Raw genomic sequence first — 27,891 nt, 5'->3', positions numbered from 1 at the left:
CATCAAGGCAAGCATGGAAAAGCACAAATGAGTTCCTAGCGAGACACAGAAAGCCTCGTCCCTATTCTTCTTTTCTGTCTTTGCCCAGAACAGATTCACCTAATCTCTCCTACCATTACCAAACAATGAAATCCAAAAGCAAACAACTCTGCCCACTGTAGTTTCCTTTAATAATTCTAAGCGGGCTAATTGTTTTATTAGAGGTACAAAATAAATATTTCTTGGATTCTCTTTCCTTCCAGCCACGGCAGATTCATAAACTTGGTGTTAACAGCACATTGGGTGCTAAAGTCTGCTGCCTAAGGGGCCTCAGTAAGTGGTAAATCAAGTTTTATAAAAGTGAGAAAAAAGGAGTGTAGCGTTAACCAATTACTGTTAGCTCATCAGTCACAACCTGTTGAAGTGGTTCATCACCTCTTAGCGTGTAATTTTGAGCAAACTAAGACATTTAAGTGCTGTTGAGGTCAAAGGTCACCTTGCTGAAAGTTTTATAGGTAGGTTTTATTGGGTGTTTTGGTGCTTTGTGCTTGTGAGTTCTCGGAAACGCCTGGCTCTCTGACCAGCAGCATCTGTGGCTTCCTATACTCTTATCTATGCTGGCAAGCGAGCACACTGATGCAGGCCTGCCACAAAATCATTGTACCACGGCTCCACTGTCACTAAATGGCACGTTCTCTCAGCCCCAGTCCTCCCTTTCCTAGGCACGGGCTTCTCCAGCTGCAGCCTAATTTCCTGTGACTTGCCTAATTACTGTAATTAAGGATTAATTGCCATTAATTATTCACACATAAGCTCATCGCAAATCATGGGGTAAATGTCTTATGAAAGCTGCCATACAAGCCATGTATAAACACACTAGGATGCTCCAGGCTGCTGAATCGATCACTCAGCCCTCCAGCAAATCTCCACGCCACACTTAGGAAAACAGCGATAACTCTCCCCAAAATCAACAACCTATCCAGGTGACACAGGAATCAATCCACAAGCTTTATTCTTCTCAGTAACATTCAGATGTACCTACAGTGCTTTCAAGAAACGAAGCAGGCGGAGAAAATCTGCTCTTACATCAAACAGGTGAGGAACACAAAAGAGAGGTAGAATCTGTTGTGACTGAGGTCAGTCCCTGAAAGCTACTGATACCATATAGTTTCGATTGTCTAAATTCTGGGAAGTACACCTAAACCTGAGAGACTTAATTTTGGGTCAAGGAGAAACATGCCATTAACCTCCACTGGGCGAAGCTTTGATTTCTATGAGAAAAAAAAGTCAATTGTAATGTCTGGGACGCTCCAGCTTTCAGTGGGAGACAAACGCAGAGGTGGTTTCAGCAAATATTTACACTTGTCAATACTTCGATGATTCCCAAGCAGGTTTGAGGAAATAGTTTTTAAGGCTTGGGCATCGTAAAATCCTAATAATGGCTATAATGTGCTGAGTATGACATGTCTTTCAGGGACCTGCATGCAAACAGTATTTAAAATTGGACATTTTTACAAGGTTTTAAATCAGGCAGTGGAGCCATGTGTTGATAGAAATAGAAAAAAAAGAGGTAAACTGTGTGGTGCTGTACACTAGTTTTGTTAGACCTCACAGTAATGCCTCAAATATGATATGCCATAATATTCAACACTGACAATTATTTTTTGAATCCATGGTGTGGCCCCTGGAAAGCTGCTGCCTCAGCTATACAATGCACATTCCTCCTACTCCATGACTTTTTCTCTGTAAACATTAGTCAGTGAATAAGATGTGGGATGGGATTCGAGTGGACTAATTGTGGGACAAAAGGCTGATGTGTGATTAATGTTGGAAACAACTTCATTTTAGCTACGTAGGTTTGTGTGTGCGTCTGATTTAAACATTTATGTAAATGGACCTTCTGGCCGCTCTTTAATGCTCAACACTCTCTTGTAAACAGCCTCTTTTCAAATCCATCACTGGGTCATCCGGCACAAAATCCGAGCTGCACAAGGAGAAGGATAACACCATTCCAGATCAAGACAAGGGGATGACAAGACTTTAGACGTACAAAGGCGGCTTGGGCCAATGCTGGCAGAATTTTCCCCTAATCAGCATTATTGCGGCCAGCCATTTATAGAGCTGAGCCAGTCCTGTTTGTTAGATTAATGTGCAGAGCCATACTTTTTTTACTGCTATGGTCCGTGATCAAGTTCAATATATTGGGATTAACCTGAGGCCCAAGCGTGGTCTATGATCCATTTCAAGTCATTATAAGAAGCCTCTATTTTCTCCAGCTGTGATTGACTTTCTAGTCCTTACAATTAAACACAAGTTTAAACTGTCAAGTCTGTCAACACTTTTCTTTAATGAACCCTTGCTGTAACACATTCATTTCTTCGTATTTTGAACTAACTTTTATACCTTTTGACTTTGCAATGTGCCCCTAAAATTAGTATGTGTTAATTATTACCTTATACGCAGCACAGTGCTGTGATAAATACTAGTTTTCACTGAGACACAAGAGAAGTGCCTGATTGTGCTGTGGTGTTAATATAGAAACGTGTTGTACAGTCAATGTGTCACAGCGCTGTGTGTAAGCATGTGAGTTACAAGACCCCACAGCCTGTGCAACTTTCTGTGGACCCTGCTGCCCCCACACATTTCACACTGCCACCTCCCTCTGTGTTACACCTCCCAGCATGCACATGCATCATCGCGTCATTGATGCCTAATTGATACTTCCCTATTTATTGTCACCTTCCCTCTCTGTCAGCTGACTTGGTCCTCCGTGTCGCTTTGCATTTATGGACTCCCGGCTGCCTTGATCTTAGTAATTAGAGTTTATGTGCTAATTGGTGTAAATACAAAGATGGGAGTTGCAGGCGAACACTTCACACCGCAGCTATAAATTGTGTCTCTGATAAGTGTGGGTTGTAGTGCTGAGGGGATAGCAGACGTGTCTCTAGGAAACTGATATTTCTGTCACCAGCCCTCGTCTGTCTTTACACATTCAATGCGTAATACAGCTCGAAAAATATTTGGACAGCTTAAGACATCTTTGTATGGTCTGTCTTTGAAAGTCTCATTTACTTTTGAATGTCAAATGTCACAGTTACTATTTCAAGACTAAGCTGTCAACGTAATAGTCAAGGCATGGAAGTGTTTCCATACCAGATTTAATGAGTACATATGGGGCTACATTTCTATTAGATCTGCTAACACTACTAGCTTCCAACCCCTAGAATAAATAATAAAATGAGTTCAAGCCAACAGAAGTCTGTGTGGGTCATCCAATTACTATACAATAATATGTCTCTTAAGCCACCTGCCACAAAATACTCCATTTCACTGAAATCCAAGACACAAATCTGAGATATCATAAAGATATCAAATTGCAAGCTTTTGCACTGATTAAAGCCACAGTTCAAGCATGTGCTTTTCACATGCAAACACACAGATGTATGCTTCTTTCCCCTGTTTTCATTTTAAACTTGGCTCTTTTTAAACTCTGTGTTGTCAGCAGATGTCCTTCTAACAGAGACAAAGAAAATGAGAGGGGGCTGGATATCATCAGCATAGAAATGAGCCTCCTTTGATGCCCCTTCTAAGGCACAGCCTCAGTGCCGCTCCAGCCACTGCGCTACCTTTTCAACTTGCAAATGACAGTGTCACCAAATGCTATCCTTCCATCAATCAAGTCGGGGGGGTCATGAATATACAAAAGGCAAAGCGGAGACTGGCTGCCTCCCGCAGCTCTACTTGGCCCAATTATACAGGCTCAGCTTTCTCCTGTGAGCTTCCACTTTTTGTTTCAGTCTAAAGGGTACAGTCCTAGGCAGCCCCAGGCTTAATCAAGGTAGGTCACGCATACTGGACCTCTCAAGTGGACTGCAAATGCAAGTTAAATGTGGACACCAAATGTCATCTTTCTTTTACATCATTACTGCTAGGGGGCAAAGACAGCAGGGGTCAATTCTGCACCCCATTTTCTGCACACTTTTTGCCGCATCCCATGTTCTGAAGTCCTCGTCTTTACCCAAACACAAAACCAGACCACAAGGCCTCTGCAGCCCCCTCCTCTCCTCTCTCTGCGGCAGTGTGCTTGCCCCTTTCTTTACCCCAGCTGTCAGATCATAGTAGTGAATTAGCATTCTAACAGATATGCCTCAACCCGGGATGAATTAGCACTCAGGAGTAACTAATGACCTCCCTGCTGAAAGTGGACCTTACAGTCGATGGCACAGCTGATCAATACCATCACTTCATCTCGGCTTTCCATCTCTTCTTTCTTTTTGGTTTTCACAGAAATCCTTTTGCGGATAATAAAAACGGTTTATTATAAAATGTAACCAGCTTATCATAGAGTCCTCACATGTTAAAGATTATTAGAATAAAAACTAGGATCAAAGTCATTAATACAGCTGAGTGGTGATGGCTGAAGACACAAAGCACACTGGTCAATAATGCCTTGTTGTTACATATTCATTATGATGGAGAATGTAAACAAGACAAATCCTTGTGTTATTGTAACTAATTTCACCTGATATAATCAGTCACATAATGCAGCCATTGTGTTCTTGCGTTGTGTTGACAAAGTGTTGCAGGAGCTGACTAATCAATCTCCCCTTTAAAACTGATGATTCTAATTGTTTTTGATGAGTGTGGCAGTGATGCAAAGGTTAAGACCATTTTGTTACACTGAATGTCGTCTTGTTAAATGAACCTCTTATAAATTTGTCACATAATTTGTGGGGCTGATGAAGCAGGACTGGGCTTCCTGTACGAGTTCTTTCTAAATAAACTAAAAAAGATGAGCCAATGACAGGATATAATGTGAAACTGTGAAAGGAAGTGTCTATTTCAATTCTTTTTTAAACCTTCTGAAAAAAAAAAAATCACACAGATAGTTGATTCCTCAAAACAGAAATGACATGCAATTTTGAACAAGCTTTGATCAGCTTTTCTGAAGTGTTACAGTGTCAGCAAAGGAGCAGCAATCATGCCACAGTAAGTCCCAGAGGAGTGTGAGAAAGCAGAGGGTTAATGGAGGCCTATATGGCTGAGAAAATAAATTACCCTAAATATGTAAGTGGATGTTGGAATGGGCCCTGTAAGAGCAGAGTAGGTTTGGGTAAACCAACAGTGTGTCTGCAGTAATTTATAGACAGCTATGATAAATACTATTTGTCCATGACAGTCACATGAAATAATAAACCATGGCTGGCTATAAACATTACTAAATCCTGACACTATTGATTTATAATGTTTAACAGTGACATCAAACCAAACAACTGACAGAAACAATGCCAGGGCTTTAGGAGCAGTTTGTCAACTATTAATTCTGTCAAAGGGGGTTTCGCTCTAAGCCGAGAGAGCTTGTCTTGCAGTTGTCAATCCCTTCCCTGGAAATGACTGCAGCACGTCCACGGGTAAGGGCCCTAGGCACTGCTCTGTTAGCCCTAATTACCCCCATCCCTGCTTTGGCAACGACAAGACCAGCCTCTATTTAAAATGCATGTTAATTATGCAAATTATTAATTGGGCTGGTGCTTGAGGATTTGTGTTTATTCACGGATTAGAGTTAATAACTGTATCAAGCTACGTTTTAAGCCTGACCTATGACAAGTAATGCTGAGGTGCTGAAAGGGATATTTTCCAATACATTACACTCTCTTCTCTTCCAAGTCCATTCCCCATTACAGGAGGCAAATGACACACAGATTCGCCAACCTCGCAACAAGACCCAGACAGTTTGCATGTACACTTTAAAGTATATAACATCATCTAACACTGGTGCACCATGGAGCTTTATGAAAGTACCTGGTATCCTTACAGCAATTAGTTACTAGGAATTAGTACACACACCTTAACACACAGAGAATCAGGTAAACGGTAGAGGGTTTTATTTCATGACAGTCCAGGACTAGCTGTCGGGCTAATTGCACACACCTGTGATGAGGACTCCACATACTCTGTCACCACCTGTCATGATGGAGAACACTGGAGAAAAAGGCTGGACTCCACGCCAAGCAGTTATCAGCGAGTTCAAATAAAGATCATAGAGTGAACTAAGTCATCATTCACATACTTGTTAGTAGAGACTAAAGACAAAGTTGCAAAACATCACACACGTCCTTAATCTACCCATCTTCGACATCACCTTTATTGTGCATATGTCCCATGAAACTGTGCCTGTGTGATCACTATGGATTCGCCTCAGCTCTGCTCTGCCCTCCTCCACATCCTGCCTGGGCTTGCCAAACATTTGGGAGCTCTGGGAGTGCTCCCTCGATGGGGTTAAGCTTGAGTTTGTGTGCTGACAGTCATGCATGAACAAGGAGCTGCTACACAATACCCAAGAGGTACGAATGTAATATCAACTGCCAAAGTCCTGGCATTAGAAGACCCAATAAGCACTTCATTTTTCATTGTGTTTTCTTTCTCTTTTTTTGGTTCTTTCACTTTTTGCAGGTCAAGATACAATGTACCAACACTTAACCTTGTGATTTAAAAGCAGATGATGGTCTCTGGGTGTAGTGTTGACAGTTTTAAGGGTTGTAGTGGCTTGTGATATCAAATTCTAGAGTATTTAGTGTAAAATATGTCCAGAATTTAGGCTCACTAGCCTCATACTCCTGACATTAGCTGTAGCTAATGAAACACTACATGTGATTACATATTAAAATTTACTGTGTACTTTATGTATATGTAGCTACAGTAGTTATTATACAGTAAGACAAAATTCAAATTCTGTGCTCACATCACTGTCTCGATAGCAAAGGGCAGATCTGTCTTCTCATTTCCATCAACCCTGTCTTCTCAATAAGTGTTATTCTTTAATTTTTATTTTCATTTAGAAAATCAGCCACACTTTAAGATTAAACAATAAACAGCCTTCAGAAAGTGTCAGCCCCAGTGTCAGCAGTCTTTCCACTTCCTGCCATGACTGAAATGGTTAAGGGCACATTAAGCTGTTTTGCTCAATGGCCCTTGACCAATATAAAGAAGCACTGAGATAGCATGTTCTGATTTATGCCCTGTGAAGACATTACGAATGCATGCAGCATGCATGAACACCAACACAAGCATTTGCCGAAAAATAAGCATATGTAAAAGAAAATATACACAGATAGATAGATAGATAGATAGATAGATAGATAGATAGATAGATAGATAGATAGATAGATAGATAGATAGATAGATAGATAGATAGATAGATAGATTTGACAGTGAGTCTAAAGACTAAATTTACCTGATAAAATACAAATCCCAAACAAATTGCAAACTGACTTTCCATTTATTTTCAACAGAACCTTTTGTTTGTTGGGTCTAAATTATAGCTTGATTAAAGTGTAACACAGGGCTACAGTAAATCCTGTGTGAATGTTTGCTGCAGTTCCTCTAAAATTGGAAATATTGATCAGTATGATTTCCCTGGGTACTAGGGAGCTGTAGAGGAAGAGTGAGAGACATTATTTAAGGGACATGGAGCCTAAGTTGTAAAAAAAAAAGAAAAAACTGACGTTATACTCTATGCGTTGAAACATGACTTAATCTGAGTGGCCTTTGATGGTAAAGCAAAAAAAGGTAGTTCATCACTGTCTGCATGGGAACAAGGGGGTGGTTGTCTTGTGTTGATTTTACATTATTAATTTGAGGCACACAAGGTCATTGGGGCTGCTATAGTCATGAGAAGCAGTTGTTATCTTAACACAGCTGTCGTGCTGATTCTGCATTGACTGATTATGCCATTGATTGGTAACACTGTGAGGGGGAAACCTTTGGGATATGGCTCCAAATTCAGAGCCCTTTCAATGCCACGATTACATTTGGTACTTAAAATATCCCCTCAAAACAGGCCTTATTATTTGTATTTTACAGTCTCTGCTCAGTTAACCAGCACTCTAGCTCCATAAGGATTGTATAACCATGTCTCAGACACCTTCAATCTGCTGTAAGCAAATCAAACGTAAACGTCAATTTGTTGCAAACATATGCTAATGCAGGAAAAACCTCATGTGTGAGCGAAGGGGGTGGGGGGGGTGGGAGGGGGTGGAAACTAAATAGAAAATAAACATTACAAAAACTGTGAAATCTTAAACAAAGGGGGTTGAATCCTGAGCAGCTGGCATAGAATGAACTCTTCTGGAGAGGGAATGCCAGTTTCAGAGCGCCCCGAGCATCGATTTGGAGCCAAGGCAGTAAACAGCTTTTATCAGCAATAATGATGGCATAATCCCAGCTAAAGAGGAAAGTAGCATATGGTGCAAAGCTTACAACTGCAATCCCAACAAAGTAGGGGGGATTTTCATCACTTTGGCCACTTGAAAGACACTCTGCCAATTTATGTATTTTTTAGTATGATAATCTACATGGCAAAATTAACATAACTTGTGTGAAATACAAACACTTTTCTAATCTGTCGACTCTTAGCCAGTACAATATATTGTGTAATGCTGTTAGTAATCTCTTGTGTAACTGCACACACTGCAATCATATGTACACATTATTGTACATGCAGGCTGTGTGACATGCTATCAAGGAGTCACTCTGCTTTACAAACTGTGTCTATGTATCAAGTACGGGGTATAAAAACAGCAGCAAATTACAAAAAATAAAAATAAAAAATCAATTACGTGCAGAGCTACCACCTGCATTGAAGTCAAACAATGTCTACATTTCAATTGCCAGTTTTGACGTATTCTCCTTCATTAAACCAATCAAGTTTTCCTTTTGATCAGACAACCAAGGCCAGGAGACAGCTCTTTTCCAGGAACAATGTAACACTGCCAAGTAGCACTCCAGACTGACTTCAACCTCTGTCATTGATTTTCCTCCAAGCTGTGACCATTCATTGTTTGTGACATTCTCCTGTCAGCTCTTTAACACCCTTCAACCAAATCAATTTCATATTTTTGTCAATGCCTTGCAACTGGATGAGCCAGATGGGAAGGGACGTCACATGATTTAGGATGTCGATTTTCTGGTAACTGTTTTATCTGCAGTTTTTATAAGACTTGGAAAGGTGGCACGATGGGTTTATTTAAAGAAATATAATGGAGGAGATGCAAGCCCACAGGCATTACACTCAAGTTGAAACAGCTAGTTATTAATTGATTGGCTGATCAAAAGAATAATAAAAGGCAACTATTTAAATAGTCAATAAAAATGTGTTTTGTTGTCTATAAATTCCAGCTTAAGTACATTCAAAATTTAAGTCTTTTTTTTTAGTTGGGCATCAAAATATTAGGGTCCATCATCTTCAAAAATGTATTATGTATATAATGAGATAACAATTAATTTATTAGCCTATATATGAATTAACTTGTTCTTACTCTCCAACTTGAGCTCGCACATAATTCTACAAGCATTAAATGTCTGACAGCAAACTGGCAAATACATAAATTAGCAAAGCTAAGAAGCTGGTAGATTGTCTGTCCGAAACCAGTTTTATTGATGATAATATAATGTTGCTATTGTGTTTTTGTAAAACACTGGTTTTGTTTTCTCTAATAAATAGCTTTAAGCAGCAGTAATAGTCATGAAGATGTCAAAAGGGAACCAAACAGCAAACCACTTAATTCGGTCAAATCTAACAAATGACTAAATTTATTCTTTGCCTCTTCATAAACCCAGCAGACCATATGGCTTTGCCCTCTATTATTCTCTCAATATCACACACTAACAATGACAACAATAATAGCGCAAGTGACCTTGACTTCCAGTCCGGACTCTAAGAATAATATTTGATAGCAATATTAAATGCAACAATAATGAGATGAATATTCCCCATTTATTGTGGACAGCTTTAGGACAAATGCTGAGGGGAGAGCTGCCTGCTGCAGCTACATGCTGGTCACTCTTAGTTGTCAAGGCTGATTTATTGCCTCCTAGCTGTTCAATTTCACATTTTGTCCTCGTCATATCCCCGACTCATGATCATTCTGCACTGACCCTTGTAGGGCAGGCAGGGAATATTGATAAAACAATTATCTGCTTGCCGTTCATTTGATTTTCCATTTCAATTACGGATTGGAGGAGGCAAAAAGAAAAGATTGCAGCATTGATTTTTTTTCCCTACCTTACAACAGGAAGGAGGCACGCTTTGATGGGATGCTTTGGTGACATAGAGTAGAAGTGCTCAATAGCTGTAGGCACTGTGCTTCTCTTTTACTATTGTAAAGGCTTTACTTTATGGAGCGTTTGTGAATTAACTATGATTTAGTATGATCATGGCCAAAACCATATTTTAAAATAATTATCTGACCAATGATTAGTTTTGATGGTTCAAATGTGATAAGTGCTATAGCCCAGGCTTTTCTCTATTGGGGACCATGCTACTGCTGACCTGAGGTAAACATTGTATGTGCCTTGCACTCTGGAGGCCAAAGGACCCAAAGGTCATAGCAGTTTGTCAGTGACACCATTCCACTCTTTCCCCCTTTCTGATGGTCTGCCACAGTCTATTTGTCACTCTAAAATGACAACAGAGTTGCATCATACTTGTTATTTCCTGCAGCACTGACAATGCTCCACCACCTCCACATTGTGCAATATTGCACAGTGATGGAAAGCATAGCATGGGGATGGTGTGAAGGCGTACATGAGACAATTGACACTGTAACTGATAAAAAGAAACCAAGCATCTAAAATACAGTAAAAGATTCTGGTGGGGGAAAGTGCAAGTTAAATGCTAAGTTTCTTGAGAGCAAGCCGTGTCAAATGAATCCATTACCACATAAAGTAAATAGATTCTTCTGTAAATGATTTGGAACATTGGTAATGGGTAAAGACCTAATGGGAATCCTGGTAAAATAGCCTTTGGGGAGCCTGGGAAAATCTGCCTCAGTGAAGTGGCCGGCTCGTAGCCAAAACCCTGTGTAGAGGGGAGAAGGAGGTGGAGGGAGGGGAGGCATAGCCTTCACAGAGATGACAGAATCTGAGAGAGGGAGGGAAAGACAGACAGAGAAGGGTAAGAAAAAGAGAGAGAGAAGCCACTTTCAAGAAATATCCAGCCATGGACAGTGTTAAGTTCCACTGCTGGGCATAATCATTCAAAATGCTGAAGACTTGAAAGGGCTGATGATAATGCTATTACTGTCCAACGATCCAGCACAGTCACAGGTAGCAACAACAAAGCACAGTGCTGTTCCACTTCCTGTATCACAGTCTGGTTTTGGCGTACATGTCGGCTCCTGGGAGATTTCACATGGCTGACCTTAAATAAGTTTGGCTTTGATCAAAGTTTAGGATTAGCATGATCGGTCTGCTTGCTACACTTTAGGGGGATCAGGGAGGTGAGACCAGGGCTAGGAGGTCCTGGCAAAGACTTCTTACTAAAGCTCCAGTACATCCTTCCAACAGCGGATTATGTTGACCAATTAAGGTAATGAAGTGGCTAACATAACAGCACATAATGATCCTTTTTATCCTCGTCCTCTAAGGTGCCTTCTTTTAGTGAGTCTTACACATCTTTCTCTGCATCCCTTAAAAACAACTTCATATACATTCTATCTGTTGTTATGATTGTTATTATCTAAAACAGTAAATGATATTACAGCTGAGACCAAGGAAAGTCACAGTTACACATGTCTGTGACTAGAGCAACCAGTGTTCAACAGTAAAGTGGAACAGTGGAGCTCTGGCTCATGGTTCAGGCAACAACCAAGCCAGTGTGCACGAGCTCGGTTGAGGAAGTAGGAAGGAGAAAGAGCATGAAAGCACCTGCGCAGACATGCTCGTGTGTATTTGGCTGCACTGGTGTACATACGAGTGAGCGACCAGGCCCTGCCTGTTTCTGTGTGGCAGTGAAAACCTGCATTTCAGTTTCCCCCAATCAACCTCCCACCCCATCAGTGCACAACTTGTCTGCCTGCTCCCTTTTCATTTGAACACATTTTCTAGCCAAAAATTTCACTTCAATCTCACCTCATCTCTCCATACTACATTAACCCCTAGCAATTGCCTTCCAAATGACCCCATTAAGCTGTAATTGCCTCAGCAGGCCTGCTCCCTCGCTTGTAATTCTGTGCAGCGAACCCACCAGACGTTCCCCCGGCATTGTTTCATGTTCTGGCTCCCATCAGCCAGTTCAGATGCTGACCCCCCCCCCCCCCTTCGAACACACACACACACACACACACACACTACACGCCATCTCCTCTCTGTCGTGGCCGGAGCTGTTGTTGTTCACCACTAGCGGTGCCACTGGCAGACTCTTCCCGCCTCCTTGGTGAGCTCACACAGGAGGCTCCGTGCCCTCACTTCCTCCTCCAACAGCTACTCTCACTGTCAAATGCACAAGCACATTTACTACAAGAGACCCAAACAAAAGAAACCTCATCCCGACTTTCTATTATGCCATCCCCTGGTATTCATTTTCATAAATACAGTACAAGCACCAAGTGAGGTTTCTGCGTAACTTGTGATAAAGTGCAGCAACAAATCAAGATATTGGATTTTCACACAACAAATATAACTTCACATGTCAACTGTAGAATTAATTTTGGCATAATGTTCATATGTTAAACCATCATTTTTCTCTTCAGTTGTCATTAGGATGCTGTTGGGAGCAGACAATACACCCAGCGATGACACCCGCCATGGCACCTCCCAGCACAACTTCACCTTTTCTGTTCCCGCTAGGGAGCTGGTGTCAAGACTGCTCAACTTTTTGACGAAGGCCTCCGCAAATAACTAACGTGCAATTGTGGAAATGTGGAGAAAGCGATCCTGACAGTGATGTATTGCAACTAGTTGCAGGTGTCAAAAAGAAGATGCTCTACCAGCCATTGGTGTGCCTGCACTGTATATATGCATGCACATGTCTGCGTCCCTGTGTGTTTTCCTGAATAGTCGTACCTCTGCACATCTCTTATGTGTATATTTGTTTTTTCACTCCCAGACATTTGATGTGTGTGCACACACATGTTCTTGATGGTGCTAAGCCTTTACATGTGACCTGGTATGGGGGGACTCAGACTAATAATCCATCCAACACTCCCTCTATCTCTAGAAGCATATCCTCCCCACTACCCCTAACAGATTGTTGAGCTCATAAAGACTCAGCACTGCCACACACTCACACACTGCCACTGTCTACAACATGTGGTGTAATCAGATCCATATCGTCACCTAACGGATATTTTTCTTCGTTTAAAAAATCTGTTTAGGAATGTGGAACAGCATATCAACAGAATGAAGTTACATAGATTTCTTTTTTACAATGCAGCAATTTTATGGTGTTTTGAAATGGGGTTCCAAAATTAATTCTAAGCTTTGGATACACAAGCTTTCTCTGAACACAGAAACCTTCAGAAATGCTTTAGATCATTTTGTTCTCTCGTTGCTCGTTTGTTTAAATTCATTCTCTTTCCTAAGCAAATGTTCCCAGGAATATCAAGGTGTTTTTGTTGCAAAGCTCTAACTGATCCAGAGGGATTTGCTTCCAACAGCCTGTCTCTCCCTCGCCTTTCAACACAAAACTCTGCGCTCCAATCAAAATGAACCACCAGGGACCCCCTCTTTCCCTCCCCCCTGAGCTATGCCTGCTCCGAGTGCTGTGATAGCAGCCTCTCTGCCATTGATCGCAGAGTTTAGCACAGAGCATGCATGCCACTGTTAGCAGAAAACAAAGACCTCTCTCCCTTTAATAGTGGCGCATGCCGCAAATGCAACTAACGTCTTGTGTTTTCCTCTGCCCCCAAGAATTAATGAAAGAAAGCAGATAACAATTAAAAAGGTTAACAAGGGTCCACGTCTAGTCACAACTCATCTTTTTCACACAAATCTTTTTACCTCATAAACAGATTGATATCTTTTTGGGGCGCACATTCACTTGCCACAAGTGATAAAAATACGCATTCGTGTCTTACTTATAATTGTGTTTCACGTCGCAAATCTAATTGTAGGCACTGAATTCAAAAAGGAAACACAGCTTTATTGATCCACCTAACACAGACCAGGAGGATCTCATGAATTAGGAATGAGATAAATCACCATTAACCCCAGAGAACCCAGCTTGTGGTCGACCACTGACATTCCGCACTGATCTTTTTTTTTTTTTCTAAATAATCAGGATAATTCTCCCTGGCAAAGTATAAATATAACTCTTCAATGAATACAGCATGTGTCTGTTTATTTAATCAAAGGCTGATTTACTTGTGACAGAGAATAAATTCTTCTATTTTCTGTGAGCCTCTATAAAATTGCCATCATTTTTAATTAATTCTTAATTAAAATATATTACACCACAGCTTCTACCCATCTCTCTTGATATTCTAACATAATCAATTCAGAACCATTTACATATCATTAATTAAAAGCTTTCCTCTCTCATCCTTAAAATCATAATGAGGGCCGATTCCTCATTAGTAACCTATAAGGGAGAAAATAACAATACAGTAGAGAATGGATGGCACATTCCACAGTGAGTCCTTTGTCTCTGAGTTTCTAAGAAGCAATTTTAAATGCTTCTCAATTGGGTTTACGAATTACTGAGTCAATTTTGTAGACTGAATGAAAATAAGTGAAGCAACACAGACTCTCTTAGTATTTATTTGTGTCTCCACACAGTGTAGAACAGTAAAACAAAGTCAGTCAGTATCATCAGGTGAGCTGATTTTTGCACTGAATTTATTATATAAATTGTAATAGATTTTTTTTTTTTGATTTGTCATTTGAAATATTCAATCCCTCAAAAGCTTTGTACTATACCTATGTTTTATTGGCTTATCTACCTGTGGATAATGATGCTGGACTCGAATAAATAAATGTCCTAACCTTGGGCTTTGTTTACAATGAGCCTGCAGACAAACAACATGGCAGTTTTCTCTGAGTGAAAAATAATTCTGTGTGAATATAAATGCCTGTTTAGTACTTGTTGTTATGCCATCAAACTATATAATTTAATTTAGCTGCAGATTTTAAGTGCATCTACACAAACAACAGCCTAAGATCATTTATTATCAGGACTTTATAAAAGCAAACACGTGTGCTATCTTTCTATCTTGAGCTCTCTCTTAAGGAAGAGTAATAATATCAAATAATGATAGGTATTGTTATGCCGAGGATCAGGCATATCCAGATTTTTATCACCCGTCTCTCACAGGTGCTCCGGCGTTACTTGTCAGGACTGCATGTCTGGGTCTTCCACATGTCAGATAAAAATCGCTGCACTTGGTGTTTCGGCAGCCTGACAGCAATTTATTTGAATGTTTTGTCACACTGGTGTTGGTGCATTTTGTGTGGGCTGCTCACTGGAATGGCAACAGCTCGTAGCTTCCTGACACTTGTGTACACACATACACACACACACACAAACACACGCATTCGCTAACACACACGCACGCACACACACACACACACACACATATATGGTCCTGCACAAAATCCCAGATGCATACTGCATGAGCTGCATGTCTACTTTGGATAATTAAAACTTGTGTATGCAAAAAAAATATATAAAAAGATGAAGTGTTGGTAAACTGAATGTGTTTATTAATATTTAACACCTAAAGCAGGTGACATCATTAACACTAGCTCTCCTTTTAAAAATATACATTTTTTTACTTACACCTTCGTGACCATACACTACCTATGCAAAATGAAATGTCACAACAGCTGATAAATAGGCTATAACGAGAAGAATCCACAAATGCAGCCATGAAAAATTATAGAACATATTTATATGAAAAGCTACTCTATTTTTTATATGTCGATTTTATGTGAATAACATCAAAGTAAATAAAAGACTTTGTTCAGAGTAGGTTAAACACAAATCTCACTGCAATCTTGTGATTCTCTATGCTGACATGGAATATTGAGTGAGTTAATGAAATCCTCTCAAAGACAGGAACTCTATTTTTATACCATGATAATTAAAGTACGACACAGTTATAATTTACAGCCCTTGCTTAATTGCATAGGAAAAGTAAAATGGGAGAGCTCTGGTATGAGAGGAGATTAAATGTGTGCTCGTGTATAGTTTGTGTGTGTGTGTGTGTCTGTCTCTTCACTCAAAATGACTGAATATAAAATTCCTGTGATTCCCGTGCATCTAAACAACAGGGCTGTATCTTTTAGCATCATGAAACGTATCAAAGATTAGGTAATGAAATATGCACTGTCCTATTTTTCTGCTACCAGGCCCTTTGACAAATCGAGTACAATCCAAAATCTCCATAAATCACTATTAAAGACAAGTATATCATCACCAGCGCATATATCTTCCCCAGCCTGACCTGTAGACTAATGAGAAAAGGCCCAGACTATCTTGTTTGATTAATTAATTCAAAATGTCGGCTGTTATTCAAATGTGAGGCTGGTGTTATTTGAATAACACTTGACAGCGATGCCTGAAGAAATAATTTCTGGTTTGTGAGGCTGCTGCGGCATTACTGATGATGTCTCTTGGAAATGTTAGAAGCCGAGGAGTATTTTCTCCCTCTTCACCAGTCCTCTCGCTTTTCCTCCCTCACCTTCTCAGTCATGATAGCTCCAAGAAGTATTTCATTACTTCAACCCCCCCACCCCCTTCTTTGCAATTATGGCTCTTACTGTTTTTTTCCACTCTCTGTCCTTTTTCTCTGTGTTTGTATTCCCTCCCACAGCCAGCCCAGATCTACAGGGCAGCGCTTTGGCTCTGCAAGAGACATGCTGGCAAAGAGGAAGGTCATGGTTTTTACAACTGCAGCTCCCCAATGCTGACAGCCCGTGCTGCCAAAGTGACACACTCTGTTTGGCTTTCCCACGTTCATAGAGCTCCACAGCACTTCGTCTTTATCACAGAGCATGTCATACACACACACACACACACACACACACACACACACACACACACACACACACAAACATATTTAATCAGCCTCAGAGCTGCATTTTCTGTCAATGTGAAACAAAATAATCCCACAAACAGACATAATCACAAAATATTACAACAGACAGTAGTGGAAATTATCCCATTCTGTAGTGCATTTGTGCTTTTTCTTTCTTTCTTTCTTTCTTTCCTTTGTAAAACCCAGTGGATTGAAGATGTGGGGAAATATGCACCGAAGAAAGAAAACCATGAACGTACGTGCTAGGGCCTAGGGGCAGTGCACACCCCTTTATCGCTTCCCTCATCAAGCATGGATTCTAATCAGGACTGGGGAGATATAAGACGCTCAGTCATTAAATAAATTAACTCTGCCACTCCATGCTCTCCTTCAGCACCCGCAAGAGGCCCGCCGTGCTCTGCATACTTACAGAAGCTTCGAGCATCACGCACCTCACCTTCATGCCACAACCTGGCACGCCTGCCAACACACAAACACTCGCACACACACACACACACACACACACTCACAGGTTACAGAACTAATGTGGAATATTTAGAGAAGAAGGGGTATCACACCTCCTGTCTTTCAACAACTGATATTTACATTCACTTACAAAGATTTTACATAATTGTATTAAAAGGGCAATAATACTAATAACCGTGAGGACATTTCACGGATGTCCCACTCCTAAAGAAGAAATTAGAGGGAGACGCTAAACAATCACTGAAAGCCAGAGTTTGTGAAAGAGCATAGAGCATAGTTTTTTGAGGATCTGTGCAGTGTGCTGCCATTCATCAGAGGAAGCAAGTGCAGTGACAAACAGTAAGAGAGCTCAGTGTCGGCTCGGATCACTGACACAAACAATCAAAGCTGACACAGTCTTCGTATAGCACCTGCCACTCCGGCAACACAAATAGATCAATATGAAGGGGAACTCATTCACTGTTTAAAACTCATATCCTTGCACCCACATCATCTTACAGAGCACCGTGTAGTAAAAAGTGCATGCTTAAAACATATCACTCACTCTGACAGTAGAAATGCTTATTTGAGTGGCAAACGTGAGGCAAATACACGGTGTCAGCAGAATGTCCATTGTCAAAACTTGCCATTTGAATTTTCAACCACATTGTACGGAGACAAATGTCCTTAGAAATCCCTTACATTGCAATTTATATTGTTTAATGCACGTTTTAATTCTCCATTACTTAGAGAGGAAGTACCTGGAAGGGTGAAAACACATTAGAGAAAGTAAGAAATGAACGGAAGGGTCTGGGGATCTCTCTAGCAGACACAATTAAATATTCATGTGTCTCCTCCTAGGACACAACAGATACAGATCATTATCATGGCAACAGCACACCACCATTTTGTTCACACATTTGGCTCTGAATCAATGGGTGTGTATAAATTCCATATGAAAAGGCACCATCAGCAAATCAGTTATTAACTCCAATAATGAAATTAGAAGTGCTTCTTTTTTTAGTGCAAATTATCAATTCAATGATCTTGCGTGGGTTATTAAAGATATTTCAGTAATTATCATTTTGATATTCACACTGTTAATTATTACAGGTAAAACTATGAGAACTATGAGGAGTGGGTGAATATCTTTGCAAAAGTATTTAGGCATGTGACTCGGCGCCACACATCATAATGCAATAGTTCACAATGTTAGTGAATCATTCCAAAATTCATTACAAGCACTCAGTCCTTCAATGAAAAATAAAGCAGGAGAAGAATAGCAGTAATGTACTCTGGATGACCTCCACTTTCTAAAGAGAGGACAAACCTTTTTTTTTTTTTTTTTGCTTCTCAATCCCCATCAAAGAAGAGCAAAAGGAGGGACAGCATTCCCCTGCTCGCCGTCATTAATCATAGCTTTCTGGGAGCAAGCGCATATTAATTTCTGTCATCCCAAACATCATTTGGTATTGTTATGCCACGGCTAAGTCCTCATTCACCAGCAGACGCCGGCCGTTCCTCCTGGTTTGAGGGAAGACAGGGCCTGTGTGGCTGTGTTTCAGAGCAAGAGGCCTTTATCCCTGGGGCTCTGACACCAATTAAGCCATTTCACCGAGAGACGAAAACAGGGGCCGCCGTTTCGCTGTAACATGATCCAGCACCTAGCTGCTGGCCCCTCGCCATCTTTCCATTACTTCAGACACAAAAAAGAACTTCAAGGACTTAAGAAAATAAAAAGATGGCATGCTCAGCGAATGCTCATAGTATACTGATTTCTCTATCATTAGCACCATTGCCACAATTATTTTCAACATACTCCCAATTTTTCAGGCAATGTTAAACTACGTAAAATTATGCCAAAAATGATAAGAAAAATGCTCACTATGCACTTCCTTTTATGTCTTTTTTTTCCCCATAGTTGCCTCTTGGCAGACGACAGAGTGCAGCTTGTCTTAGGGCTAACGCAGAATAATGCAAGGTTTGTTATGAATTAAATATTAGAAATCTTAACACAGCAGCCAATAAGAATTATTTGCCTTATTAAAGCAGCAGAAGACGCTGATTAAAATTTCATTGCATTGCAGTCTTTTTCCCATTTCTGCCTTCAATATATCATTCTAATGTATGAAACATGTGGAACAATGGCATATGGAACAATGGGAAGAGGGGCTTCATTTTCAAGCTTGCAAATGAGAAAAAGCCAGCACACATTCAGCTTTTTTTTCTCTCCTGTATTTGGAAAACAGTCTATAAAGAAAAGAAAGGTGACAACAATGTATCATTTTGTTTTTGTCAAGTAACATGCTACAGACTACAGACTACTACAATGTCAAAATAATATAAATTAGATTCAAAATGTGCATTTTTACTGACTTCGGCCTACTTTTGTCACTTCATCTACAGAAATGTATCACCTGTCGGAGTTAACACATACAACAACACTACAAAACAAATCAAAAATACAGACATTGATCTGCCTATATAAAACTTTAAATAACAGCTCATCTTCTAAAAAGATTAAATACAGAAAAGCCTATTTGAGTAAAATCAGAAGTATTCATAACAGCACGATTGTTTGCAATGTTCTTGCCCTTACAAAACATGGGTCGTTCAGTCGTTCAGTGCAGAGAAACTTTACATGATGGTGTGTATTGTCCCATGAAGAGAACTCTTCCCTGAAACACTAGAGCTAATGAAATAGGGACCTATAAATAGCAGAGTCATTACTGAGAGAGGACTTGCTTTGCAACAGTCTTTCACTCTAACCTTTTTTTACACTAATAACCGGCTCGTTGATGTTACAGTCCATCGAGTGACAGGGTAATAAACATCATGACACAGGAGACTCGCAGAAAAGTTCATGTTAAAAAAGATTGAGTTTCTTTTTTTGATTGCAAATAAATACAAGACGCAGCTAAACACAGCTGAACAATACTATCAAATAAAACCTCAGAATAATGCATGTGTTCCTCAAAAGCAGTTTCTGGAACAGTTTCATAAGTTTTTCTGTTGTTTAATTTGTTTTTTACTGACGAACATAATTATGTGTTTTGTAAAAGTTGCCTCATAAAATAGATAAAACTAATTAAATATAATAGGGGGTTGTTTGGCATTAACTTTCTTTAGGGCTATAGAGTAAATACCATAAATTCAATTTACAGAGACTAAATCTGGCAGGTCAGAGGTCTTTTACTGTTTTCACAAGATAGCAGAAACTGTGATGCATTAAAAAAAAACAACTGTAACTCATGTTGACAAGACAACAAGTTGTATCATTCACGTGTCTATTCAACGCTTCAAGTCATCATTTCAACTTGCTTCTACCTTTCTGCTTCAGATTTATGTTTTTGCATTCAGCGGCAAACATATGCCACAAAAATCAAAAGGGGCATGCAAAGTGTCTCCAACAGCCACACTCCTACTGCTGTAAACTAATTTCAATCAATCCTTCCTTTTTGCATCCAAAGCAGCCTCTGCTGGCTGTCACCGCCTGAAGATAACTATTTCACCACCTCTGTCATGCCTAATTAACAACTCAGATGTACAATTCAGAAATTTCACAATTAACCTACTAAAATATTGTTGGAGGATGCTAATTGTTATGCCAGTTGCCATAAAGACTCATTTGCATAACGTATGTGCAAAAAACAATTACGAGCTGTTGATCGTGCAAGAGGGCCGCAGAAAATGCTTGGAGCAATGGAGGGGGAGCGAAGGAGACATGTGCAAGATGGGTGCTTGTGTGTGCAGATGGAGGGACAGCACTGAATCATCACACACACACACACACACACACACGCACACACACACACATACAAAACTGACTTGAGGAGCCGCACATGCAGATACCAGGCAGCACCGGTGCAGAGGCATTTATCTCTACAGCACAAAAGCATTTACCCTTTCAAATGAGACCAGTATACAGTATAGTCTTTGTTGTTTTATTTTCTAATTTTCCTCTTTTTCCACATCTTCCGCCCTTTCATCTTTGCAAATGAGAATATTGAGGGAATTTGGGAATGACTAAAATAATAGCCACATCTTCCCCCGGTCCCCCCTCGTGCTCGGGAGGAGGAAGCACTAGTGGCCCTGCCATTGAGTCAGTCAGGAACCCAGCTGTGCGCGAGCCATTCGGCACAACACTATCTAGTCACAGCAGCCACATCACTGAGGCTCTGTGAGACAAAAAGCAGCCAAAGTCAATTGTCTCTCCTGCTGAATAGCTTTCTGTTCTCTGTCATGCATTTACTGGAGCTTTTTCAACATGGAAAAAAGTCAAAAAATAAAGCAAAATATATATTTGTATTCTCACATCGTCATAATAATAATGATAACAATAATATTAATAATAATAATACATTTGTACTAATAATAATAATAACCCAATTGGAGGAAGAAGGCTCATTAACTTTGTCAGGGAACATTGAAATTAATGTTCCCTGTAGATTTCAGAAATGCTTACCTCCTCAGTCCTAACTCTATTTACTCCAGGTAATGCTTTTAGTCAGCCTTGCATGTGGTTAATTACAGGCTCATCCTGAAATGTATTTAGTTAACACAGTCCCTCCTAACTGAACGGTATATATAATGCAGACGAAGCAACGGACGTACACGACAGCGTCTTTTAGCGGTTTTCAGAAGCCAAATTACACATGTGCAACACAACCCCGACACTGGCTTGGATTTGGAGTGTATTCGCTCCCTAATCCACTGCTTTAAACAATGGATAAGAGCATTTATCAGCCTGATTCTGCCACACTCTTTCTCTCTCTCCCTCCCATACCTCTTCAGACCCCCCCTCCCCAATTTCTGAACCTGATGAGTCAAAGGTCAGGAAAACAACAAGTCAATACGGAGCCAAAAGAAGCGCCATGCAGCTGAGAGAGCTGTGGAAAGAGCTAAGCCTCTCTGTGGCACTCTGTGGTGATTTAGCCTGTAATAGTTTTCTGTAATCTCTTTCTATTGATTAAACCTCAATTCAAAGAGGAGTCTTGCTACAGAACCTCTCTTTTCCTGGTCAGAAATACCATATGGAGGTAATCTTTCACCTTTGTTATTCCTGCCGCTCCCACTGCTGCTGCTGCTGCCTCTCTTCCAAGCATGAGAGCAAGAGAAGGGAGTAACCAGCACGATAAAACAAACCCAGCACACGTGAATCACTGCAAAACTCATCTGAATCACAGACAATTTTCACTAAATGCACTTATTGTCTTCTCATGCAGCCTTTAGGCAAAAGGTAAAGCATGAATGCATCCTTTGTCCTGAAGCATAAGACAATAAAACCATATATCTGCCGTTTTTTAAAATGTATGTAGCCAAAGAAAAATATCACACACCGAAGGACAAAGAACGCGACTAGCGAACCAAATCTCACATTTACCTTATCTAATTGCAAAACCAAGAAAATTTGGGCCAAAAAAAAAACCCTCCTGCTAAAAACACTCAATTTAGTGACAGGCAAATGACTTCATGCTGCCACTTAATCTCATTTCTTGCATAATGCTCTCTAATTAGCATATCAAAGTGAATTAATACTTCTAGGGCATTAGCAATGCAGAAATGTGCTGTAGCTCTACAATAACATCTAGAAGAGTTCCAGAAACTTCTAAAAACCCCCAAAAAGTGTTCATAATATCTCTGTACTGCTAGAAACGATAATGTTTTGCTCCTACTCTGAAAAGAAAACACTAATAAAATAGAAAATAAAATAATTTTAACAACTTTGATTTTATCCCATAAGTGATCACAAAATAAAACTTGTAACATATTGCTTCTAAAGCTTTGAAGCCGACGCCTGGACGTGCTATTCACCTGCACACTAAACAATATGCCTCGATAACGCGATACATGTGCACAATAATTATACCAATGATTCTTGGGCTGCTTTCAGATTTATTATTAAATGTCATTTTCAGCCAACAGTGGATCCCATGGCAAAAAGACAGCAATCACTGTGCCATCTGAGCGGACATAAAAGAGCCAAGGAAGCCCAGTGAACGATGCTGCAGGAGCCAGTGAAAGGCTCACTGTGTGCTGGAAAAACAGGCTGGTCAGCAAGGCCACCAGACCAGCTGAGCTCTGTCAATGGCTAAGAGGAGGAGGCTGTGACTCTAAACCACAGGTTAGCCGTGCACGCACACAAGCTTGTCCATCTCATCTCTTTCACACACACACGCACACAGACTCACACACACACACCTATTCCGAGGCACATACACTCTTTCACACATCCAGCTATAGTAATTTAAATTCGTTGTCATTTTCATTTGCTTTTTTAGGCTGCAGTGAGCAGTGTTTTCAAACTGTGGAGCTCAGCTCACTGTCATACTGTCAAGTGTTACCATCAAATGATAAAACGTGCACATTTATGAGATGAGATTGGAATATACCCCCAGTTTGAAAATAAAATACCTTTATCTATTTTTCTCTGGGCACCTACAGACACAACAGTGCATCTGTGCTGAAAAAGACTTTCACATTAAAATAAAAAGCTGGTGTTCTGTGTGAAGTGTGATCTACATCCACTGGTTTCCTTCCTCTATCTTGTTTTCTGACTCAACAGGCACACACACTCACACACATCCCAAAGAACCTTGGCTAGACTATGGACCCTTTTCCTGCCCCTGTGTACACCACCTGTGTTGGGGAAGTTCATAAACTTTTATGATCTCCCTCAAGCCAATTTCCTCATAAACCACACAAAGGTCACAAATCTGACAGGACATCAGGTTTCCTAAATTACTCTAAACCTAGAGCGTTGTTTTTTTCTTTTGGATATGTGATTTGGAAAAAAAATATTTGTTTAGATACATTGTATAGATAAGCTTCTGTTCAATAGTGCTTTTTTTTACTAGTTTCAATAACAGAACAATGACATAAATATTAGACATAATAAACACCATCTTCAGCAAGCTGTCTTCCATTCAGTATTATAAGGGAGGCACTTTATTATACATCACATAAACATTGTGGCAAAGTGTAGTAACAGTAATATGCCTTTAGAGACACATTAAAGTTTAGCCTATAAGCAAAAATATAAACTATTATGCCGTATCCCTTGTATGTGTTTATATGTGTGCACACACTGAACAATTTCAACTTACTTAGAGAACAATCAAAAAAGATGAAAAAAAAAATTCTTTTAATTTTTGTTTTCAGTAATTTTCTACAAGCTGATTCTATTAATTATATTGTCAGATGAACAGTTCTCATTTGTAGGAAATGAGTCTGCATGCAACTGCAAAACAATTACTGACTGAGATTGTATTACACTGCTTTCATAAGTCAATACAGGTGGCAATTGTTGTCAGGATATGCAGCATGAATTCTGTGTGATCTCAGCTATGTAGAACATATGCTAGAGGATTTCCTCAGCCTGTGCCTGGGTAGTGAGGGTGAAAGCTGGAGCGCACATATATTCAAGGGCTGCAAAAGATGCTGCAGAAGAAGGGCTGAAAAAGTCCACTTCTGATTCTAAGTGGCACTGTGACATGGTTAAAAAAGTGATTGATTCATTTGGGCAGAGGTCCCCTGTAAGCTGCCACTGGATCACTGGGAGGTAAATGTGTCTGTGTGCTACTACACTGAAGCACCGATGTGATTTATTTATTTTTTTGACTTTATATCTTGACACAAAGATCTTACCTGTCTTTTCTTTGATTTCACAGAGAACGCTGAAGAGTGCTGGTTTCATTCTGTGACAGTTCAGTCCATGTTTCCTGTTTCAGTATAAAGAAAGATAAAATACTGAAATAAGTTCACTGATGAATCACGTTAGACACTAACAAGTAAATAGATAATGTAAGATATTTTTTTGCTTCTATATTGTGCCTTGTAGTTTTACAGCCCACACCACTCTGGAAACTTATATTTTTTACTCTATTGTGTAACAAAATAAGAATAGAAGTAACTGAGTAAATTAGACCAATAATAAATATATATTGTAAATATAATGCCCATGACGGTTAAATTATATAATGAGCTTACTAGTGTTATATTCAGCTCTTCAGCATCAGTAATAGTTCTGTATAGCGTAAATATATCAGTATACACTACAGGACATGTACACACAAACTTTTGTGTTCCACCACCTGAGTTTGATGCATGTTGGTTTACACGCAGTTTAAATAAAATGCTGTTGTTTTAAAGCTTTAAACACACCTCAGTGTAAGATCATCATTAAAGCCAATCCAGACTATATTTTTGCATGGAGGGAGTTAAGTTAAGCGGGACACATCTTAATAATGTTGTGTTCAGCGTTTTATTTATTTTTTTTGGTTTGGTTTTTTTGTTTTGTTTTTTGTTTTGTTTTTTTGGGGGGGTTGTTTTTTAAATGTGGGGGAGGCTACGAAGTTAATAAAACATATAAATCAACCAACTTTGCTTGCGCCTCGTCCAGACTTTGATCAGTTATGGTCATTATTTGATGGAGAATGTCACCAATGTCTTGTTTTCTTCCGTCCCCGTCTGTCCCATCGTGTCCATGTGGAGGCGGCAGTGCCATGCCTCCTTGTACCGAGTGGCCAGCCAGACTGACACCGCCGATCGACTGCATGATCCGGGCTTGATCGTCCATTGTAGCCGCTAAAGAGTCTGTGCACTGAGCCACACAAATTGAAAAACTCATATACGAAATCGGCTACAACAACATATGGTGGAGACTAGAAGGATGTTCGGCCGTGTGATTCTTCAGCCCCACGGAGCACACACGTTTAATGAAGACTAGCAGTGATGTTTTGGCGTAAATGTCCAAGTTACCACTGTCCTCTTGTTATTTTACGCGTGGTTCAAAGTGCCAAAACGCGTGGTTCTGTCTGTAGAAAAAAAGCATAAATATATATATTTTTTTGTTCTTCTTAAAACTACTTTGTCAAAATTTACGGTCCATCATATCCCGCACGAATCCTCCTGCCAATCTGTCTTTTCTCTTCGGTTTGACGGGTGGTACAGACAGAAACGCTCCTTGGTTATCTCTCATTTATTAGCGCTCTTCGTGGGATTCCCGGCGCATTTCCTCTCCAAAATGTCCAAATCCTCCTCGCGAAGCACCGGAAACAAAAATATCCAATGTGGAAACGTGTAAACAAATAAAAAAAAAAAAATCTTAGGCTTGCAGGTGTTGCCAACTATAAATGTGCAGAAATGATTCCCGCGACAACTGACCGTATTTTAAAAAAATACACAATCTGCGGCATAAGGCGTCCAAATGTGACTATAAAAAATATGAAATGTACAAAAAGTTGGGAGATTTCTGTTTAGAAAAAAAGCAACAGCAGGAAGAAATTAATTAGGATACACAACGCTGTATAAAGGCGATGCGCAAAAAATATCTCGCCCTGCTGAAATTTATGAGCTCCAGCCTCTGCCTGTGTGTGTTTTATGTTGTTTGATGGCAGCGGTAGTGAGCGATTGACAGTGTGCCAATGCCACTCACTCAGTGCAGACGTGTCAGAGCAGGGAAAAGGGGTAGAAAAAAAAATAAAAAATACAAAATACGAAATGAAAATGCACGCTCCGCCCTGCAGAGGAGGGGTCTATATTCTTGTCACTTCTCGCCTGAACACCGAAAAACAAAATGTTAAGAGGTACTACTTAGGATGGTGATTATAATGATGAAAGCACGGCTTTCCGTCCCCTCTCTCTTTCTTGCAGCAGCGGCAGCAGGGTATCCTCGTTTCCTCACGCGTGCACGTGCAGCTATGTGCATAGTCTCTAGTAGTAATAAAGATTTAGCGCTGCAACAACACAGGCAAATACACAATGAGAGTTTTTACACAGTTTGATGTAGAACTGCATAGTCCCCTGTAAGCCTTGGTTCAAGCCAGGCAGGCAGTAGACATGTTTATATTATTGTCAAGTGAATCTCCTCGACCAATCCCCGACGAGAATGAGGAAGACTGACGATCCGCGTGCCCTATTACTGGCAGATACATGATCTCGAAAGCCCACCCACTCCATCCCTCCATCTTCACGCTGCTCGTGCAAAAGGATGGGAACTTCTGATTGGTCGTTGCTACGAGTGACATCCACTGCACAAGCAGGCGGCGCTGCTCTGTGTCCCTCCGCAGTTGCTATGGCAGCAGACAAGTTGTTGAGCTGGATACAAGGCAGCAAATATACTGTGCACCTCTATAAGGAGAGTTTAATATTTCTAAATAAAATATAGCGGTTGGCTCCATAATATTTCTTCTTATGATGCGGGATAAAGAATATAATAAGACAGCTTTAACTTTTAAATATTGTCATTTTAGGGAAAGGCAGCATGCGTCTTGTATGGGAGTGTTTGTGCAGACGTGGCCTTGATACGGAACTTTTGGCACAGGTGGTTTGTTTGGGTTGGGTTTGGTGACGAGCATGGAGTGAAGTCACAAAGTCAACATAAACAAGGACAATTCTGCTGGTTACACGACTGTCTGACTGGAATTTCTGACATTAGTCATTGGACAAGCATAAATGTATTAAGCAATGACAGATCGGTAGTCTGGAGTTGTCCAACATTGTTTACAACGTTTCACTAAATTTTAATATTAAAATAAGGAAATATGATTTTAAGTTTCAGACTCATTCTCTCTCTCTCTCTCTTTTTCAGGAATACAAACTAAGGAGAAGAGTTCATAAGCTGTTTTTTTTTGCTGTTTTCTGTTTGACA

The 27,891-nt window shown here is 40.1% G+C and overlaps 1 protein-coding gene across 9 annotated transcripts in view; it reads right to left on the bottom strand.

The window, feature by feature from the left end:
• pbx3b (pre-B-cell leukemia homeobox 3b) overlaps positions 1–27,068 on the bottom strand; it is a 55,917-nt gene extending 28,849 nt beyond the window's left edge. For 3 of the 9 annotated variants that reach the window (XR_010915595.1, XM_067521923.1, XM_067521926.1), the window contains exons 1-2: positions 25,622–27,068; positions 24,888–24,967 (exon numbers count right to left, since the gene is read on the bottom strand). Coding sequence is in view for 8 of the 9 variants with exons in the window: in XM_067521923.1 (XP_067378024.1) it covers positions 24,888–24,967; positions 25,622–25,869 (328 nt within the window). In the remaining variant the exon portion in view is untranslated. The remainder of the gene's footprint in view (positions 1–24,887; positions 24,968–25,621) is intronic. The other 6 variants (XM_067521929.1, XM_067521931.1, XM_067521932.1 and 3 more) reach the window with 3 other exon arrangements.
• Positions 27,069–27,891: the final 823 nt, after the last annotated feature.

This window comes from Channa argus, chromosome 11 (genome assembly GCF_033026475.1).
Source record: "Channa argus isolate prfri chromosome 11, Channa argus male v1.0, whole genome shotgun sequence".
Taxonomy (NCBI): Eukaryota; Metazoa; Chordata; class Actinopteri; order Anabantiformes; family Channidae; genus Channa; species Channa argus.
Note: the sequence above shows the minus strand (reverse complement) of the source record. Positions and strands in the feature narration are given on the sequence as shown.